Consider the following 20,102-nt stretch of genomic DNA (forward strand, 5'->3'; position numbering starts at 1 on the left):
GTCAGATAGAATTCTATTGTTTCTACCTGTATATCCGACGATTCAGCTCTACACGTGTATTGAAATGAACGATCTTTCCTGGAAATCAAACACGGATTAAGGCTCAAAATTATGTCTTTGGCCACAATAATGATAAAACAGTGATGTTTACTGTACATTTTAGTATGCTGCATGCTTAATATCTATTTGTAATCACTGGACTAAAAGTCATCAATCATCAATACATTCAGCAACCTAACTCCACTACTCATGTGCTAAAATAAAAATAGTTGAGAATAGAAGCAGCTTCCTCTGCCACTTTTTGGCAGGACCATGCCTATCTGAGCTCCATGGCATTGTCACACACTGACAGAACAGATAGTATAATGTTAAGTTTACCAGCCAATTCTGATGATGGTCTCACAGACTTACAACATGCAGAATTAGTAACTTTCCCATACCTACTGTCCATTAAACCAGTATTTGAAAACATCTGGCTCCATTTCATACATCATCTATTGATTTCATAAATCAGAAATATTGTACTGCTTAAAACAGAAGGCCACTAAAAAGCAGCAGGCAAAAAGAGACCATCTTTTCAGTGAAATACTTGCAGTCAAGTTTTTTTTTTAGGACAGACCTTTCAAGCCACAAGCATAAGAAGTAAATGAATGGTTTATCATATAAAATGTTATTCATTCCTTCTCACTGATCTACCAGCACGAAGCAAATGTGAACATGAAAAGCAAAGTTCAAAAGCTTGGCCCCATTTACACTGTATCAGTCTCTTTGTGAGCCATTCTGCAGCTATTTCTGATGGCATCACAGATTAAAAATCAGGAAGCCATTGGTAGCCAGAAGACTGATAATGGGGCTGGTTTTATTGGTTTGCCTTGCTCCAGCTGTGAAATGGGGGGCACTAACCCCATCTAAAAAATGATCTGAAAGGCTACAAATGTATTATTCAAATCAGTGCCTGGGTGCTAGGGTAATTTGGACCTTAGCAACCAAACTGCTGAAATTGCAAACTGGAGAGCTGCTGAAAATAAGATAAAAAAGCTGCAAATAATAACAAAATAAAAACCAATTGCAAATAGTCTGTGAATATCACTCTCTGCATCATACTAAAAGTTATATTAACATGAAGAACCCCTTTAAAGTCTTGATGCTCAGACTTCAGTCAGATGCAAATTTGCTGGAAATCCCAATGTTGCCCTTAGGTCTCTTAATAGATTATAGAATATTTCTCCAACTGTACACTAGGTATTGAATTACTTTTTCATCCTTCCCAACATTCTTGAAATAGAAAGAGGGACAAAAAGATTTGGTGCGCGTAGCAAGGTGAAATTATTTGACCACGCCCATTTTTGTGTCCACATCCCCCTAATTAACATCTTCATTTTAAAAAATTTGGCCGGTTATGAAAGTTAACACATTTTTGTGTTTTTTATGCGTTATTACAATTTTGCTAATGAAGGTGAATTGCCCTTTAAGCTGCAAGTCAGTTTCCCCTAGAGACCTGCTTATCTTAAATGGTTACAATTACTTATTTGCTTTCCTTAAATTATTATTAAAGTAACCAAGTGCACCTTGTGGCTGTTCTGTGTTCTCTGCCAAAAGCCAATAAAGTTAAAAACATTGTATCTTTTTCTGGCTGTTTAGTGAAGGAGATCAAAGAGAAAGTCAGGTTGAGGTTGAGCTGTCAAAATCAGAACTGTCCCACTCATAACGGGACAATTTGGAGGTATGCTTTTTGTCTTGAATGTGATAAAACGGGTCACAGCCCCTACAACCTCCATTATCCTGTGAGAGAGTGAGAGTGAGAGTGAGAGAGAGAGAGAGAGAGAGAGAGAGAGAGAGAGAGAGAGAGAGAGAGCGAGAGCGAGAGCAAGAGAGATTGAAGTGAAGCTGGCCATACAAGCTAAGATCTCGTCAGAGTGTGTGGTCAATATCCACCTCCACTATCTGGACACACAGCAGCTCAACGGTCAGTTTCAAAATAGCATCCTGAGTCGAATTTGACCCGTTTCATCAAAAATTCGCTGCCGAATGGGCATCAAAAAAAAATTTGTTGCGCAATGAAATTGTTTTGACGCGCGTCTTTTTTTTTTGACGCATGCTGCCATACAAGTCTATGGGCGTCATTTTTTCGGCGAAACGAGGCACAAAAATTCGCCCATCACTAATCCTGAGATCCTATCAAATCTCACTTGATATGTCTAAACTGGAAATGTGCCAACAGGTGCATGGATCATATGAAGATGCTTTATTTCTGTTACTTGGAACAACAGCATTTAACTATCGTTGTGTAAGGCCAGTAAGCCATCTATTCTTTCGTTGGTCAGTGTATGGCCACCTCAAGTTCAGTATGATTTAGCAACTCTATTAGGTCTATATATCATGCCGTGTAAAGCATTAGAGAAAAATATCACCAGTGATGTTACCCATAGCAACTAATCAGCATTTAGATTTCAACAATCACTTGCAAGTTAGAAATAAAAACAAAGTTCCGATTGGTTGCTATGGACAACATTATCAGTGGTTTGTCTTCAATGTTTTACACAGCATGATATACAATATACATGCTCTATGCTTAGGCATTATCACAACAAAAATGTAACCGCACTACACTAAAAATAAATAGGCTGGATCTTGACACATAGCTCTAGTGGTATTCCTTATCTGCATTTTTGGGCACCTTTCCAAGAATGTTATCTTGTGGCTGCAGATGGCAAGCCTACTCCTATGCTGTGTAGTTCTGACCACTGTCACAGACAGTAAAGACTGCTGCCAGGTCTTGTACTGGACTGGTGAAATTTACACAATACTATATGCAATCCTGTGATCTCATGGTAGCAGGAAGAGCAATGGGTAAAATGGGAATTGTTTGATTTTTCCAAGAACTGCTGTAATACATGACAAGCACTTAGCAAATATCAGTTTTTTTACAAGTTCTCAATTCTCATAGCAAACCCTTTTCAAACTGTCTGAACACTTCTACACATCAAGCTGCAAAGCACTTTCTGTGAATATTACTTTCTATAAAATGCCTGATTATGTTAGCATTGATTTCTGTGCTCTTGTTCAGACTTGTCACTAGATAATTGCACAAATTGCACTTACAGTACTTAATTGTCACTCTTGCACACCAGAGAATTGAAGCAGAGCTCCCAGTGATGTTTTCTACCTAGAGCCATTCCATTGCTGCTGGCAAGTAGGCTACAAATCTAGAACCATTTTTCAATGTATGCTACATACAAAAGAGATATTTGAAGCAAACTACCACTAAGCGAATGCAGAGGCCATATGGGCATCTAAAATCCTAATTAACATTACAAGGGCTCTTACACACGGGCGTTTTTTCCTGTGCTCCCCTGCATTGCCTTTCTTCCATTCAGTCGCAGGGGAGCGCAGGAGTAGACACACTCAATTATTGTCAAGGGGGCTGTACTCACACAGACGAATGTATGCGCCGAATGCAGGTGAAACACAACATGCTGCGTCCCACCTGCGTTCCCATTTGGTGCTAACATGCGTGTGTGTGAGTACAGCCCCCTTGACAATAATTGAGTGCGTTTACTCCTGCGCTCCCCTGCAGCTGAACGCAGGTAAAACCACCCATGTGTAAGAGCCCTAAGGGTAGGACTACATGGATGTTTTCATCGCGATCTGACTTGTTGCGACAAAACGCCTGCGACAAGTCGCATGCAACAGAAGCAAGGTAAGAGATAGAAATGTCAGATGAAGTCGCAGCATTGATCCGACGCAAGACGACACAGCGTGCAGTGTCTGCATTTGACAGTCGTGTTGCGTATGATCAACTCTGCGACTTCCGACATTTCTATCCCTTACCTTATTTCTGTTGCTTGCGACTTGTCGCAGACGTTTTGTCACAGCACGTCGGATCGTGATGAAAACGTCCATGTAGTCCAACCCTAAGACTTAGAATGTTTTCTTTTTTCAATTTTATCTGTAATGTTCTAAGTCAAACCTAATATAGTTTTATCGATTACTGGCAAGAAAATGAGGCTTCTGAGCACAAACTGGCAAAAAGAAAGATGAATTTTCTTATTAACCACACAAAGCAATTCCTTCCTATACAACTTCTCAGTGCAATTAGAAGCTAATTGTCTTGTTATTCAATTACCTCTCCACCTGCATTCACAGATAGAGGCACTTTCTATTAAAAACACAGCACTGAATTTATCCAGTTTCTATCCCACATACACACAACACTGCTGCAGCATAACTTCCAGTGGCACAGTACAAGCCTCAACAACCAAACAACACGCAAACAGTAATTTAAATAATGGCATGGTTCCTTGTACTGGCAAATCCCTCTGAACACACACCTAAGGGTATATTTATCAAAGAGTGAACTTCACCACAGTTTCCCAGAGGAAAAGTATTCTACCCTCAATTCACTCAAATAGGATTTATAAGAGAATATATATCAAAAGGTGAAAATAGAGCATACTCTATTTTCAGGCTTTGATAAATAGCCTATAAAAATCCTGTAAAATTGAATGGAATGGGAAATTTTCAGCATAAAGGAAGATGATTTTCGGCAGGCCAGCTGCCTGCACTTACTTCTGAAACCAAGGATGGAAATCAACATTTATTGATTACCAATATGGCTATGTATCATATGCATTATGATTTGATATGGACTTCACCCAAAAAATGTTACAGGTGTACAACATATTATATTCTGGAAACCAAATAATGACTGGGATTTACACAAACCTAATAATCTTATCCAAATCCTGTTACAGTATCAGTCACCTAGCTTTGAATCAGACTGTGTCAAAGTAAATATTATAATTCAATGCATTTAATTATGTAAAGGGATACTGTCATAGAAAAAAAAGCTCATGTCCTCTTTGTGTTATAAGAAGTTTGCTATGGGATGTCTAGAATCAGGTGCCACACACACTATATGCAGGCACATCAGAGGCCATATGACCATGAAAACGAATTCCAGGAATTGCTCACCTGGTTATACTAGCCGCACTGCCCTGTAAAGTGAACAACTGAATCAATTGTTTTTTTACCAAGCATATAGACAGTTTTTAAGGAAAAATTCACAAACCTATGGGCGATTCTGCAGCAGTGCAATACTCTATATTACCCCTACTATACACAGCAACCAACAGACTCATCCCAATAGGCTATTATCCCAACTGCTTGTAACAGGTGCTGTTACACTGCCTGCATAGCCAAGAGCAACTACAGATCTCAAAAGTTCTAAAACTGTAGGTTTATGGTGTCCAATTATGTGCTGGTCCCAGGGCTATTACTACTACTAGGATACTAAATGTGTTGTATTGATAAAAGCTTTGCAGTGATGTGGAATATGTGATTTTAGGGAAACAGCTTTTAAACAAAGTCTCCTGCATATATAACCCTATATGTAATAGAAGGCATAAAGTTACCCAGCTGCAGTAACGGATAGTAACCAATGGAATGTTTGCTTTTATACAGGTGATCAGTAAATGGTACTTGCCGATTGATTGCTATAGGAGATTAGAACTGTAGCAAACTTTGCACCTTTTATTAAATAAGCCCACTGTCTGAAAATATTTTAATGAGTCAGGCTGCTGCAGTTTGACTTTAAAACATTTCATTGTCACATATCAACATCTCACCTATCCTATATAATAAAGTTCAAGTGTCTCTGCGTCCAGTCCCTGTGTCCGTGGAATTGCGCTACTGCGCATGTGCCGCACGGACCGTCTCTGGCGAATTTACGCTGGCAAATTTACGCTAGCGAAGTAGATAGACGCGCAACTTCGCACCCTTACGCTGTGGCGTGTTTTACCATTGTGGGTGACAGTCTGAAAAACATAAATATGTTACCCTTCGCCGACCAGAGCGTAAATTCGCACGTTAGTGAATTTGCGTAGCGCAGGCGAAAATTCGCCTAGAACAATTCTGTTTTTATAAATGTTTGACTACATATGTTCTAGCGCCCGTTAATTTAACGGGCTTAATGTCTAGTCCACATATAAAGCTGTATTATTTTTGTTTTTATTAATTCCTCCTCATCACTAAAGCACACTATAAAAAGTATTATATTCGTTAAATATTCAGTCAATCTTAAAGCCTCATTAAAACATGTCATTGTCATTCATTTTGTGCAGGCATCTTGAGGCAGTATAGTCCTGCTGCAGTATAGTATATTACAAAAATAACTACTTCAGTCAATCTACAAAAATCCTTCAACGGCAATGATGTACGGCTGCTAATCAACAAGTGACCTGCCGAAGGTTTCCGACAAAAAACGAAACGCAGAAAGCCGAGCGCAGCCGAAGCTCTAGGCTCCGCCCCGAACACTTCCGAATGCCGGTTGGGCGCTGTCCACCTCCTGAATGCGAGAAGCGCTGAGGTGGCTGAGCGCTTTGGTACGGGAGGGGAGAGGAAGCGCGGATCAGCGATAAATCTTAAGGAAGCATCGTACTGAATAAATGTATAAAGACATAATTTATATGTTTTTTTTTTCAACCAGGTGTTGTAAACTACAATTCCCAGAATACCTATGGATTGGTAAACGGACAGTTTATGCTGGGATTTGCTTAAATGTAGTCGCTGACGCTTTGACATACATTCGTCAGACTAGCATAGCCTTTATCATCTAAACTCGCTAATATGCATTTCTAGACGTACAATCAACACGCCTCTGCAGAGACCTCGACACAAGCCAGGCACATTTAATAATGTTACATAATGTACGCACACTGAAGCTACTCGAGCTAAGCGACATCGCAGGCGCCCCACATAAAAATGGGTGTCAAATCGTATGTCGGCCGTATGGTCGGCCATTTTTTTGTACGAGACATTGAAATCTGACAGCTCAGCTGAATTAGAATCCCTTCCCTCAACTCGCTGTCAGTTAAGCAAATCTCATTCACCATTGCCGGAGATAAAGGCTGATGGGGCTGCGAATAAATATGATGGTTTATACTGATGTACATCTCCTCATTCCTGCAAAGCACACTGCATTCTACACGATGCTTTCCCAATCCATCCAGATTCCACAGCAATGTGCATTATATATATTATATATAATTACACCCCTGTTCCCCCTCCCCACCCTTTACATATAGTAAAATATAGCACATCTTCTAAACCCAGACATACCTACATCTATTATGTACGATTTCACCGCAATAGAAGCAAAATGATTACAAATTCCTCACATCATTACAATGAACTAAAGTGTATTATAGGACTTTCCTATGACCCATATCATTCTGTGGTCTTTTGTATAATTATTCAAACAATTAACACACACACCCTGCACCACATGCCACCCCCCTCCCCTCCTGCCTCCACAACGGAGAATATTAAATAAGTTACCTCTACCCTACCCCCCAACTAATGAAATCCGTCGACTGCCCTGCACATACAATACTATCAATGGTCCCCTCTTTCCATAGCCAACAACCAAAGAGAACAAATACGGGTTAAACCAACTATCGTCACTGTATCTAGCCACCAATCTACCGTTGGGTGTTGATTGTTTTTTTTCCTCTGCCCTGGTAATCATACCCAATTCATACACCCATATAAACAAGTGGGATATACACAATGGGGATATAAGAAAGTGGGATATAAGCAATGGGGATATAAGCAAGGGGGATAGAGCATGGCTACCCTGCCTCCTCCCCGGGAGAGATCATTATTTTTGCTATGCTGTCACACCGATGGAGGATCATTCAGTGTTTGTGCTTTGTTGGTTGGTAATTAGCGACTTTGTGTGTGTAATGGTGTCACAGCAGATGAGTGTGCAAGAAATACAGAGCACTAATCGCTGTCTGCTCACATGCGGCATGCAAAGCAGCTTCAGATAAGGAGAAGATAAGGAGGGGGAGAATTCGTGTTAACAATTGGGCAAAGAGAATAGGCCTCGTTTGCTCAGTACAGCAGAGGCCCGCCCGGAAGAGAGGTGGTTAATAGGCAAGATCCATCTGCATACACACAACCCTTACGTTCGTCATACAATCTGGGCTATAATACATCATCACGCCGGTAACAGGCAACAGCCCGCACGACAGAATGGGTTCAGCACCACAAGCTGTGAACAGCTCCCTGCAATCAGTGCACTGGGCCAGGCGGCACTAAACATGGCGGCTCACACACAGCATAGGGGGAGGGGGAAGAGTCACTTACTTCATCTGCTTCACAATGGTGCTTTTCCCAGATTCCCCAGCCCCTGTAGGGTTAGAGAAAAGATTTTCCATCAGGATGTAGGATGGGAAAACAGGCGAGCAGCATATGCATAACACTCTATAGCAGTGCATTGCCACAATCTTTCTTACATTCGAACTAGCTGTTACATTAAATGATACAGTGATACACATAATCGCTTCCCCAATTGTTACAGGCACTGCAACTAAACGACTAATATGAACTATTTGAGAATATATGCACAGAACCTAGATAGCTGCCAGCCCAGTACCGATCCCACTGCCCTACATCAGTGTTCCTGCATGGTGAGCTATACCATACACACATGAGCTATACCATACACACATGAGCTATGCTATACCATACACACATGAGCTAAACCATACACACATGAGCTATACTATAAACACATGAGCTATGCTATACCATACACGAGCTATGCTTTACCATACACGAGCTATACCATACACGAGCTATACTATACACACACGTGAGTTATACTATACACACACATGAGCTATACTATACACACATGAGCTATGCTATACTATACACACACATGAGCTATACTATACACACATCTACACCGAAAGCAGAATGTGACAGTGAATGGCAGTGGCAGCTTTCATTACACTATGCCAAGCTATGCCCACCCTGCGGCCCTACAGCAGTTGCAGAACTAGGAAATCCGACATCCGCCGACACGGAAGGTGATGAGACTTGTAGTTTAACAACAGGCAAGGGCCGGATAGTGCCTAAGAGAGGGGTCTGTGTGGGATTAGTGTCGCGGACTCATGGCTCACCTAGCAGCAGCAGTTTGACATCCTTGGCAGCGGTGACTCCATCCTCCTTAAGGTTCTTCTCGATCTGTTTGCTCCTCTCCAGCGCTGCTCTTTCCTCCGCGCTCAGTGTGCAGCCCATGACTGCTCGGGGGGGGAGTCCCGGGTCCGGCGGGAGCGGGCGGAGGGGGTCCCGGGTCCTTCTCCCGGCGGCGGGTTTGTTTCCTGGTTACGGCTGGAACAGGACGGATGGAGATGAGTCCCAGTGTGCCGGTGACAGCGCCAGCGAACGGGCGGCGAATGTCTCTGTCAGTCCCTTCAGATCTGTCCCGCTATCTCCGGCTCTGTCTCACTGCTGCCGCTCTGACGTCACTGAGCGCGCGGCCGCGGGAGCGCCCAGACACAAACTAACGAGTTAGGGAGCGAGCTCTGGAACCGCCCATTTTTTGGACCATCACGTGGTTAGCCTCTCTGTCACAGAGAAAGAGTCACATGGGGTTCTTGATTACGCCTAGCGCGGCTTACAGCCTGTGAGACTGTACGTCCCACCGCGTGCACACCAATATTAATATGGCGTTGTGTTTATGTATGTATTCCTGTTATTCGTAGTCACGGTGCCCCGGAGACCAAAGGCTTGCTCGTGTCGCACACAGACATCAGTGAGACACTTCAATCCGGTGCGTTTAAACTGCAACTCCCAGGATACGTTCTTATGCTGTGATTTAACTAAGTATGATCAGTTTAATCGAGTAAGGAAGATATACATTTGTGGAATGGGTTAGCTTTTGATTTTTTTTTCACTTTTGGTCTGGGAAATGTTGACCATACCTCCCAAAATTAAGGAAACAGGAAGAGGGACAAAAAGATTTGTTGCGCGTACTTTGCCACGCCAATTTTTTGTGGCCACACCCCCTAATTACCATGTTCATTTTACATAATTTGGCAGGTTATGAAAGTTTTTGTATGTTTTTACAGTTTTGCAAATGAAGGTGAATTGCCCTTTAAAGGAGAAGTCAGCCCCTTCGGGCGCTAAAATCCCTCCCTCTTTCCCCCTGGTCTCCCTCCCCCCCTGGGCAAATGCCCCTAAGTTGCTCCTTACCCCTCGGCGCAGGTCCTGTCCATGGTCCTGTTAAGCTACACTCTCCCTGCCCGCTTGTACTTTTTGTTTTAAAGATTTAATTAAAGGTTATCGATTTTATTCAACTACCTGGCTCCACCGTTTTTGATGTCCTTCCGGATGCTACCCACCTTCCCACAACAAGTGCCTGCTTTGATTGCTGTTCTGCCGTAACGGACCGGCATGGAGGGTTGCATCAGGAACTGGAAGTCATTCTCCTTTCCCTGCTAGCGGTGGTTTCAATTTTGCTTCATACGCATTGCACCTTCCTGTCCATGGAGTTCACAGGCACCATCTTCTCCCGTGCGGTCTTCTTCCTGGATTGCCCGGTGTTTGGTGGCGCATGCGCAGTAGGAGCATTTGCTAGTTCAGCTCTACTGCGCATGCGCCGAAAGTCACTTCGTTTGCAAAAGAAGAAGACCGCATGAGAGAAGGTGGCGCCTGTGAACTCCATGGACAGTACCTGCGCCGAGGAGTAAATAGCAACTTTGGGGCATTTGCCCGGGGGAGGGATTTTAGTGCTGAAGGGTTTTAGTTCTCCTTTAAGCTGTGAGTCTTCATTCTAATCCTATCAAACTGTCACAAAAGTATGTTAAAGGGATACTGTCATGGGAAAACATGTTAATCGTGCTACTCCATCAGACTTCTGTGCTGAAATCCAATTCTCAAAAGAGCAAACAGATTTTCTAAACTTCTAAACTTCTGTGCTGAAATCCAATTCTCAAAAGAGCAAACAGATTTTTTTTTATACTCAATTTTGAAATCTGACATGGGGCTAGACATATTGTCAGTTTCCCAGCTGCCCCCAGTCATGTAACTTGTGTCTGCACTTTAGGAACTACTTTCTGGCAGGCTGTTTATTTCTCCTACGTAATGTTACTGAATCAGTCTCAGTGGGACTTGGCTTTTACTATTGAGTTTTGTTCTTAGATCTACCAGGTTGCTGTTATCTTGTGCTGCTATCTGGTTACCTTGCCATTGTTCTGTTGTTAGGCTGCTGGAGGGGGTGATATCACTCCCAACTTGCAGTACAGCAGTAAAGAGTGACTGAAGTTTATTAAAGCATAAGTCACATGACTGGGGGCAGCTGGGGAACTGACAATATGTCTAGCCCCATGTCAGATTTCAAAATTGAATATAATAAAAATCTTTTTGCTCTTGAAAAATGGAGTGCAGAATTCTGCTGGAGCAGCACTATTAACTGATGCGTTTTGAAAAAAACATGTTTTCCCATGACAGTATCCCTTTAAGTATCTCTTCTGGGCTGTCTGCCAAGACCCAATTAAAGGTGGCCATACACGGGCCGATAAAAGCTGCCGACAGACCGTGTCGGCAGCTTATTGGCCCGTGTATGGGAGCCCCCGACGGGCTTCCCCGATCGAGATCTGGCCGAAAGTCGGCCAGATCTCGATCGGATGGGATTAAAAATCCCGTCGGATCGCGGCCGCATCTGTTCGTTGATGCGGTCCCGCGATCCGACCGCCCGTTTGGTCAACGCTAGGATCCGATCGTTGGGCCCTAGGGCCCACGATCGGATCAGCCCGATATTGCCCACCTCAAGGTGGGCATATCGGAGGGAGATCCGCTCGTTTGGCGACATCGCCAAACGAGCGGATCTATCCGTGTATGGCCACCTTAAGTTAGAAACTGTTTCTTGCTGTTCAGTGCAGCATATCAAAGAGAAACTCGGGACTTATCAGTACAAATCCATGACAGCTGGTTGAGCTGTCAAAAGCGGGACTGTCCTGCTCTAAACGGGACAGTTGGGAGGTATGTAAAACTGACCAACTGCACAGAAACATTTTACTGGTTACCATGTTTATAAAGTGCCAATTGAGTGTAAACGTGTGTGGAGAGTCCCGTCATTTTACGTCCGGAGGAGATCGGTCGTTTGGTCAATTGGACAGGTTAGAAAATTTCTGTCGCCTGCCGATAATATCTCTGCGTGTATTGCCGATCGTACGATTTTCAGTGGGAGACTGTCACTAGCTTTGCCAGACATAACTATCATACGATTGCTGTCAGGGGCAGAACATCGGCTGATCTGTTACTACTTTATTTGACTGGAATGGTAAGACTTTGATCTGAATGGTTAGTGGCGGGTCGGGAGATGGGAAAGTCCGATCGTACGTTGATTCGTACGATCGGATCTTTGCGTCTGTGAAATCACATGTGCATGGCATTGTGGGGATTGGAGGATACAGGCTGAGGACAGATGGCTGTTGATACAAAGTAACAGTAGTCAGCCAGCTCAGCAAAGTAGTCAGAAAGATCAGCAGAAGAGCAGGGTGCTAGGCGTAACTGTCAGAAACCATTAAAAATCATGAAAAGTCTTCATATTTTTTAATTGCTGTATATTGCAAAGTTGCTTGAAATTATGTTTACTTTTCAAAAAGCTTGTTATGTTTTTATGGAGTTCCCCTTTAAAGAGGACCTGTCACCTTGAGACATGAGTAATATATAGCTTTCCCTCTTTAGTTAAACCCTTTAGTCAGCTGTTTTTGTCTATATCCGAAACAGATTAGAAAATATCCTATATATAAAAAGTGTTTCATAGGCGCTGCCATCTTGAAACAGGACCCCTTTGTGTTGTGTGTGGGCTGAGCCAAACTGCCAAATCTCATACATGCCTAGTCATAGAGTATATTCTGTGATAGAAAAATGTAGGGCTATGGCGAGAATGCCCACTTTAAAGAGCATTCTTTTGGTTGATCAATATATGCCTCAGCAGAAATAAGACATAAATTATTGCTTATGCTTTTGTTGTGTTGTGTAAATTTTTTCTGCAGGTATATTATGAAGTGAGACAGTAGCACTTGTATTGTAGCTAAAGTGACTACTGGTAGCTGTCCAACTACGAATATTAATAATAACTAGGAGCAGCTGGAAAGAGGAGAAATGTAGGTATTTATTCCCAGTGCCAAATATAGTGTAAGACCTGAAATAATGCAGAATCAAGCCTCATCAAGCCTTTTCTAAATAATCATCAGATGATCCCTCAAATCAGTGGAAGGCAGAATCTTCAGTTAATGAAAACGTATTTATTTTCTTATTTTCATTTGCCTGTGACTGCATGTGGGGGGTTGGTTACTCATGGAGTTGCACCTATAAGGCAGGTCAACAGAACTCACACACACAAACTCAGGCACATACTCAGGCATACACACACTTACAGACTCAGGGATACACACACTCAAACACAGACTCAGGGACACACAGAGATACTCTAACACACACACACACACACACACACACACAGAAATGCACATCACAGGCACATGTTTCACAAAAAACTGACCAATAAATCAAGGTGAACAGTCACTAACAGAGCACTCCATAGCGTAGCCTTATCAAGTCTCTAAAATAAATAAAGTACTGTTCACATTTCACAAAAGCCAGACCATTAAATCAAAGTGAAGTAAACTAAGTACGCTTCAGTCTGTCCTGCACCCCGAATACAGACACGAGTTCCAGCTAGAGGACTCAGGGCAAACGCTGTCGGAGTTTCCTGCTGCCTTATCTTTCTCCTCCGTGCGGGAGGTGAAATCTCACGAGATTTATAGTTTTTCCCTTGAGGCTTTGCAGGCCGACTTTCAGAAAGTCAGACTGGTAGAGTCTCGTGCACTCTTTGAAAACACTGCATTAGTCACATTTATTCAACAAAAAGATGCTGCTATGTGAGTATTTATAACTCTTTAATTACAGTCCTACTGTCAGCAAAAAAGTGACAGGTTTCCTTTAACAGAGAACCTCTCCACAATATTTACAACTGAATTATCCAATAAAAGCAATAATTTTCTGACTTTTTGGCCCCTTAGCTTATAAAAATTATGAAATATAATTGTGACCATTATATTCTTCTTGTTTAAGGCCTATCTTGTTTAAAGGAGAAGGAAAGGTTAAAACCAAGTAAGCTTTATCAGAAAGGTCTATATAAATACACCAGTAAACCCTCAAGGTAATGCTGCTCTGAGTCCTCTGTCAAAAGAAACACTGAATTTCTTTCCTTCTATTGTGTACCCATGAGCTTCTGTATCACACTTCCTTCTTTCATCTTAAACCTCCAGGGCTAGGGCTTGCGCATGCTCAGTTTGCTCCTCCCCTCCCTGATGTAATCTGAGCCCAGAGCTATGTGTGAGCCTTCTTCTTTAAAGGAAAACTATACCCCCCAAACAATGTAGGTCTCTATTAAAAGATACTGAGTAAAACAGCTCATGTGTAAAACCCTGCTTCATGTAAATGAGCCATTATCATAATAATATACTTTTTTAGTAGTATGTGCCATTGGGTAATCATAAATAGAAAATTGCCATTTTAAAAAATAAGGGCCGCCCCCTGAGATCGTAAGATTCACTGTGCACACATACAAACCACATGTAAGGTCACATGAGCCAATTAACAGACAGAGTTCTGCCTTTTGCTTCCTCACTTCTTCCTGTTACAGTTAGTGTTGTAGTATTTCTGGTCAGGTGATCTCTGAGGCAGCACAGATAGAGTCACGAAATGGTGGTTCAAGGCAAGAGATGTAAAAGGGCAATATTTATGTAAATATATATTCCAGTTTGGTAAGATTCTTTAATATGTCATTCAATTTGATATAAACTATCTGTTGCTTAAGTATTCATTTTGGGGGTATAGTTTTCCTTTAAGGCCTATAACAGAGAACAAGTACCACCCCCAATCTCATCATATCTGGCCTTTTAGCTGGATCTGGTTCTTTTTTTTAAATGATTTTGGGTCCCACATTTTAGCGAAGGAAAAGAAGTATGAACAAATACAGAAAACTAATGTTTTGTCAATTTTTTTTTCTTTCTACTAGTACGAGATTAAAGTGACTGCCCTTATTCCAGTATATGATTTGTTTGGACATGTTGATAGACAAATTGTAAAAGTATACAGTAGGAAATCAAATTTATAACTAAACACTGTAATCAAAAGCAACATGTGTAAAGGGTAACAATCACGAAAATGAAAATTTAATATAAGCTTCAGCATACAGAAATAAGAACTTTTCTGAATACAATCAATTAAAATCTGTATTGTTTCTGAAATAATCAAGAATATCTTCACTATCCCTCTCTCAGCATCCGTTTCTCTTCATTCTGTCTTCTTGCAGCAGTTGGATGTTAGATATTCATTGACTGTTAGATCCAATATATTTTACAAGGGGCTCCTTTTGCCTAGAAGATGTATTAGAGCTCACTCTATTAAAATAACCAAAAATCCTGTCTCTCTCCTGTTCAGTTAAATGTAATGGCTGCCGAGCATGGACAGCCTGCTTCAAATCATCCCATAGATTTTTGATGATATTCAATTTGGGGGACTGTGGCGGCCATTCCAGAATATTGTAATTTTCCCTCTGCATAAATGCCTTTGTAGATTTCAAAATGTATTTAGGAATGTATTTAGGAATAGCCAGCCCCTGCATAACTTCAACTTTGTTACTGATGCTTGAACATTATCCTGAAGAATTTGTTGATATTGGGTTGAATTCATCTGACTGTCCAATTTAACAAGGGCCCCAGTCCCTGAACTAGCCATACAGCCCCACAGCATGGTGGAACCCCCACCAAATTTGACAGTAGGTAGCAGGTGTTTTTCTTGGAACGTGGTGTTCTTCTTCCGCCATGCAAAGTGCTTTTTGTTATGACCAAACAACAAAATTTTTGTCTCATCAGTCCAAAGCACTTTGTTCCAAAATGACTGTGGCTTTTCTAAATGAGCTTTTGCATACAACAAGCAACTCTGTTCATGGCTTGAGTGCATAAAGGGCTTCTTTCTCATCACCCTGTCATGTGAAAATTGCTCTGAATTGTAGAACTATGTACAGATACACCATCTGCAGCAAGATGTTCTTACAGGTCTTTGGAGGTGATCTTTGGGTTGTTTGTTCTCCCAATCGTCCGCATGTGCCGCTCCTGTATTTTTCTTGGCCTGCCAGACCTGGGTTTTACAGCAACTGTGCCAGCAATCAGTATTGAGCAGTTACATGCATTCAAATTAGAAAAATTACAGGGGTACCCACATTTTTGCACAGCCAGTTTTTCTCATTTGATTTAATTTCATACAACTGAATACTGCTTCACTAAACATTTTTGTTCAGAAAACACTCTGGTACTCGGATGTTTCTGGGAAATGAAAGACATACCATTGTTATCTTTTTGTTGAAAGTGGAGTAAATTATTATGCAGGCTGAGAGGGTTTTAAAGGAGAAGGAAAGTCTCTGTACAACAAGTGTTAAATATAACAGCCATTGTATCAATACTAACATATTCCCCCATCAGTGTTTTGCACTCCTTAGTTTGCCAGGAAAACAGCCAAGTGCTATAGTGTAATTAAATACCTGTGTTCCCTTCAGCATGTAAAAGCAATTGCCTGGAGAAATTAGCATACTGTACTGGGATGGGATGTTATCCTTGACCTTATGTGCCCCACCTAAGATATTCTAAATTCCTATCGGATTGCACGGCTTTGGTTGCTAGGACAACTACCTACACAGCTCCTGCACAGCCACTGCTATTCTAGCTACAAATTTGCGATCCATCCTTGAACAGAGTGCGGCTTTACAGGTCTTGAACAATCACAGGGGCTTACTGTGGAAATTTCTTTGATTTATTGTGGGCAAATACTTTAACAACTGCAGGCTTCTTACAGGGGACATTTTTTAGCTACTTTGGTGCATGTACATTAGAGGTCAGGGGCTGCAGGAAGTATAGAGATTTCAAAAATGGCGACCGCAAGGCAGAAATCATCACTACCCTTTCTCCATGAATATCTTAAGTAAGAAGGTACTTCTGTAAACAGAAATTTTGCGGTTAAGTCTGCATACAGGGGATAAAACTATAGGTGTATTCATCTATTTATACCTTTCCTTCTCCTTTAAGTTAAGTGGGCCTTGAATGGGACTTGGCTGTAAAGATGCTGTTGGATTAACATGTTGCAATATATTCCAGTGCTTATACAGTAAAATTGCAGGTAGGTGTTAGTGAATGTCCTTTTTATGTCCCCTGATAAAGATAAGTATATTGTAATTTTACAATGTAAAATGGAGTTTGTTTTACTAATGCAATTTCACATAGAGTACAGAGAACTATTCCCCATGTTGGAGAGACTTCAGTCTCAGTTCCTTCTCCATTTTCTACTAACTTTGATGAATTTCAGATAGGGATAATCACACCCATGTGCATAATACATCTTTATAATCATACTAATTGTTGTAATAATTCTTATTAATAGGTGTAAAAATGTATAAAAAATTAGTATCTTATGGCCAGGGGGCAAAACGTAAGAAAGGGGATGATTACCTATCTAGTCTAGGGCACCTGTTTTCTAGGAGCAACATATTTCTCAGGTGCACAAGGCTCTTTTGTGTGATATCACTGGAGATGCTATTAGTGACTTCGGGGAGGTTAGTCCACATATTGAGAAGTTTTACAGAAAGGAGAACTTGGGTATTTGTGTGCTAATATATGTATCTGTTGGCTACAGGTTCTTTAGTAAACATGTTCTATACCTTCTAATGACCCGGTGACATATGTGCATGCTGAAACTTGTCAGAATAAAGGAAATTTTAAACCAGGCTTTTGTTGAAAGTCAAGCCACCTGTAGTATGGTAAATAGATTAAGAAAATAATATATATTAAGAAAATATGTATATAAATGCCTTTTTGGTGTTACTTTCTTTTTAAAGCACATTTAGGTTAAGTAAAACTACAAGTATAAACGCACATTTCTAACATAAGTAAAAGGAATCACATTATGTAAACAATATTAAATTCAAACCTGAAAATACAAGGCCAGTGAAAGATAAGATAAATCAAATAATTAGACTTGGGAAAAGCTGATGTATTGAATAAATTATTTTCTATGGATCTCACAAGAGGGTATACAGCGATATAAAGGTTTTAAACAGACTTGAAATAACTTTACCTAAGTAATATCCTCTTGTTTGGATCCAAGTGGCTGAAGTAAAGTAAAAATATATTATAAGCTGGCCCAGTTTTACCTTGTTAAAATCTAGATGGGATATCGGGCTCATGTTTGGAAAACTGCATACAAGTGGACACGACTGAAACTGACAGAATTCAGAGAAGATTAATTAAGAGCTGAAGGCTATCGTGAGTGAATTTCCAGGTTGGTATTCATCAGAAAGACTCCTTTGAGGAGATATGATTAATCGCTGCAAATACATGCAATTCTCGTGGGAACCTGAGGCCATTCCTTACATCCAATGAAAGGAGATTTAAGCATGAGTAGAGAATGTGTTTCTGTGTATTAAGCTCATAAATAGAGCAGAATTTCTTGCTTATGGTAGCAGCACTGGTTTTTCCTGCAGATACATTTACACATTTATTAGATGGGTTTTAGCTACTGAAGCTGCTCGAGGTTATTGATCCAGAAAAAAATCTGATTGCCTTGTTTGGATCAGGATGTTTTTTTTCCACCTGGTGGCTTAGTTGACTCATTTTGGGATATTTGTTTCTCTTCTTCTAAATCAATATAAATGGGATCTGTATTGGCGAACTTGATGTTCATAGTTTTTTACCCCAGTTCCTATATCATTGTAATTTTCCATTTTAAACATGCCATCCTTATAGTGTATTGTATGCTCACAATAACTATAAAAAACAGGCCATTGAGTATACATTAGCTATCACACTAAGCTCTAGTAAAGTCTATAGGCTAAACCACATGGGGGCAAATTTACTAAAGGGCGAGGTGGCTAACGCTAGTGAAAATTCGCCAGCGTGACTTCATTTCGTTACTTCGCCGATTTACTAATGGGTGCTAGGGTAAATTCGCTAGCGAAGTGGACCTACTCTAGTGCTACTTCGCACTCTTACGCCAGGTGAAGTTGCGATATGGCGAAGGGACGTAACTAAGCTAATTCACTAACTTGCGGATTTTACTGAACGTTACCTCTTGCGCCAGACTTGCCTTTGCCACCTCAGACCAGGTGAAGTGCATAGTAGATAGGGCTTGCTTCAAAAAAAGTCCCAAAAAACGCTGGCGTCTTTTACTTTTTAAGGGAGAGAGGCTGAAAAAGATCTAAATTTTTTTTGGGGGTACCCTCCTTTCCCCCTACTTTTCCTAACTTATGGCACCTAAACTATACAGTGGACACATGTATAGGGCAAAATAACAAGTCTATTTTATTTTATGAAGCTTCCCTGGGCTTGTGTAGTGTAATGTATTTGCTGCTACATTGTACATTGTAAAGTCAATTGTACTTGGCGCCGTATGCAAATTAGGCATCAATAGCGTAACTTCGCGCAACTTCACTACCTTTCACCTCCCTGAGTGCAATTTCGGATTTTAGTGAATTAGCGGCACCCTGGCGAAACTTCGCCTGGCAAAGTGCGGCGAAGCCAACGCTGGCGCAATTGACTTTCATTCTGATTCAAATTTTGAGTTTGAGTAATGGATTTGCCATCTCATTCAGAGAAACAAGAGCACAGTAAATTTGTTTTCTTATTTTGGAAAAATATGTTAAAATTGTCTTTTATAAATGAAGCTGATTGATATATTGTACTTTGGTTTAATACATCAGAGTGCTTTCAGCAAGACAATCACATACATATAGCACCCTACACACACACACAGTGCAAGCCAGACACTATTAGACATATACAATAAACGACAACCATGAGACTAGTTTTAAAGGAGAAGGAAAGGTAAAAATAAACTTCAGCTCTAAGTGTTGCCAATGAACAGAACATATCTCTAACAGCAACCATTCCCTCATTAGTTTCTTCCCCAATATAAGGGCTGCAATCGATTTAAAATATAAGTTTAAACATGTTTGTAAAATCATACCCAGTTTGCAGTCCGAAAATCACTCAGAATAGGGCACACGCATGCGCAATAGTTAGCAGCAGTCCCCTGCGCATGCGCACTAGAATCTAATGTGTTCCCTGGTAGAGATGACGTTGCGGTCGTGATGGAGCCGTACGTCATCACTGATCTCTCTGTCCCCCGCCTCGTTCGTTCTACCTCCAATCGGGATCCTGCTTCCTAGGACACTCAGTGAATCTTTA

At 41.1% G+C, this 20,102-nt stretch overlaps 1 protein-coding gene across 5 annotated transcripts in view; it reads right to left on the reverse strand.

Moving 5' to 3' along the window:
• The window catches only part of gnao1.S (G protein subunit alpha o1 S homeolog), a 107,842-nt gene extending 98,468 nt beyond the window's left edge, over positions 1-9,374 (reverse strand). The window contains exons 1-2 of one of the 5 annotated variants that reach the window (XM_018259456.2): positions 8,973-9,367; positions 8,152-8,194 (exon numbers count right to left, since the gene is read on the reverse strand). In XM_018259456.2, coding sequence (XP_018114945.1) covers positions 8,152-8,194; positions 8,973-9,090 — 161 coding nt within the window. In that variant the 5' untranslated portion in view covers positions 9,091-9,367. 5 annotated transcript variants of the gene reach the window in all.
• Positions 9,375-20,102: the final 10,728 nt, after the last annotated feature.

This window comes from Xenopus laevis, chromosome 4S (genome assembly GCF_017654675.1).
Source record: "Xenopus laevis strain J_2021 chromosome 4S, Xenopus_laevis_v10.1, whole genome shotgun sequence".
Classification (NCBI taxonomy): domain Eukaryota; kingdom Metazoa; phylum Chordata; class Amphibia; order Anura; family Pipidae; genus Xenopus; species Xenopus laevis.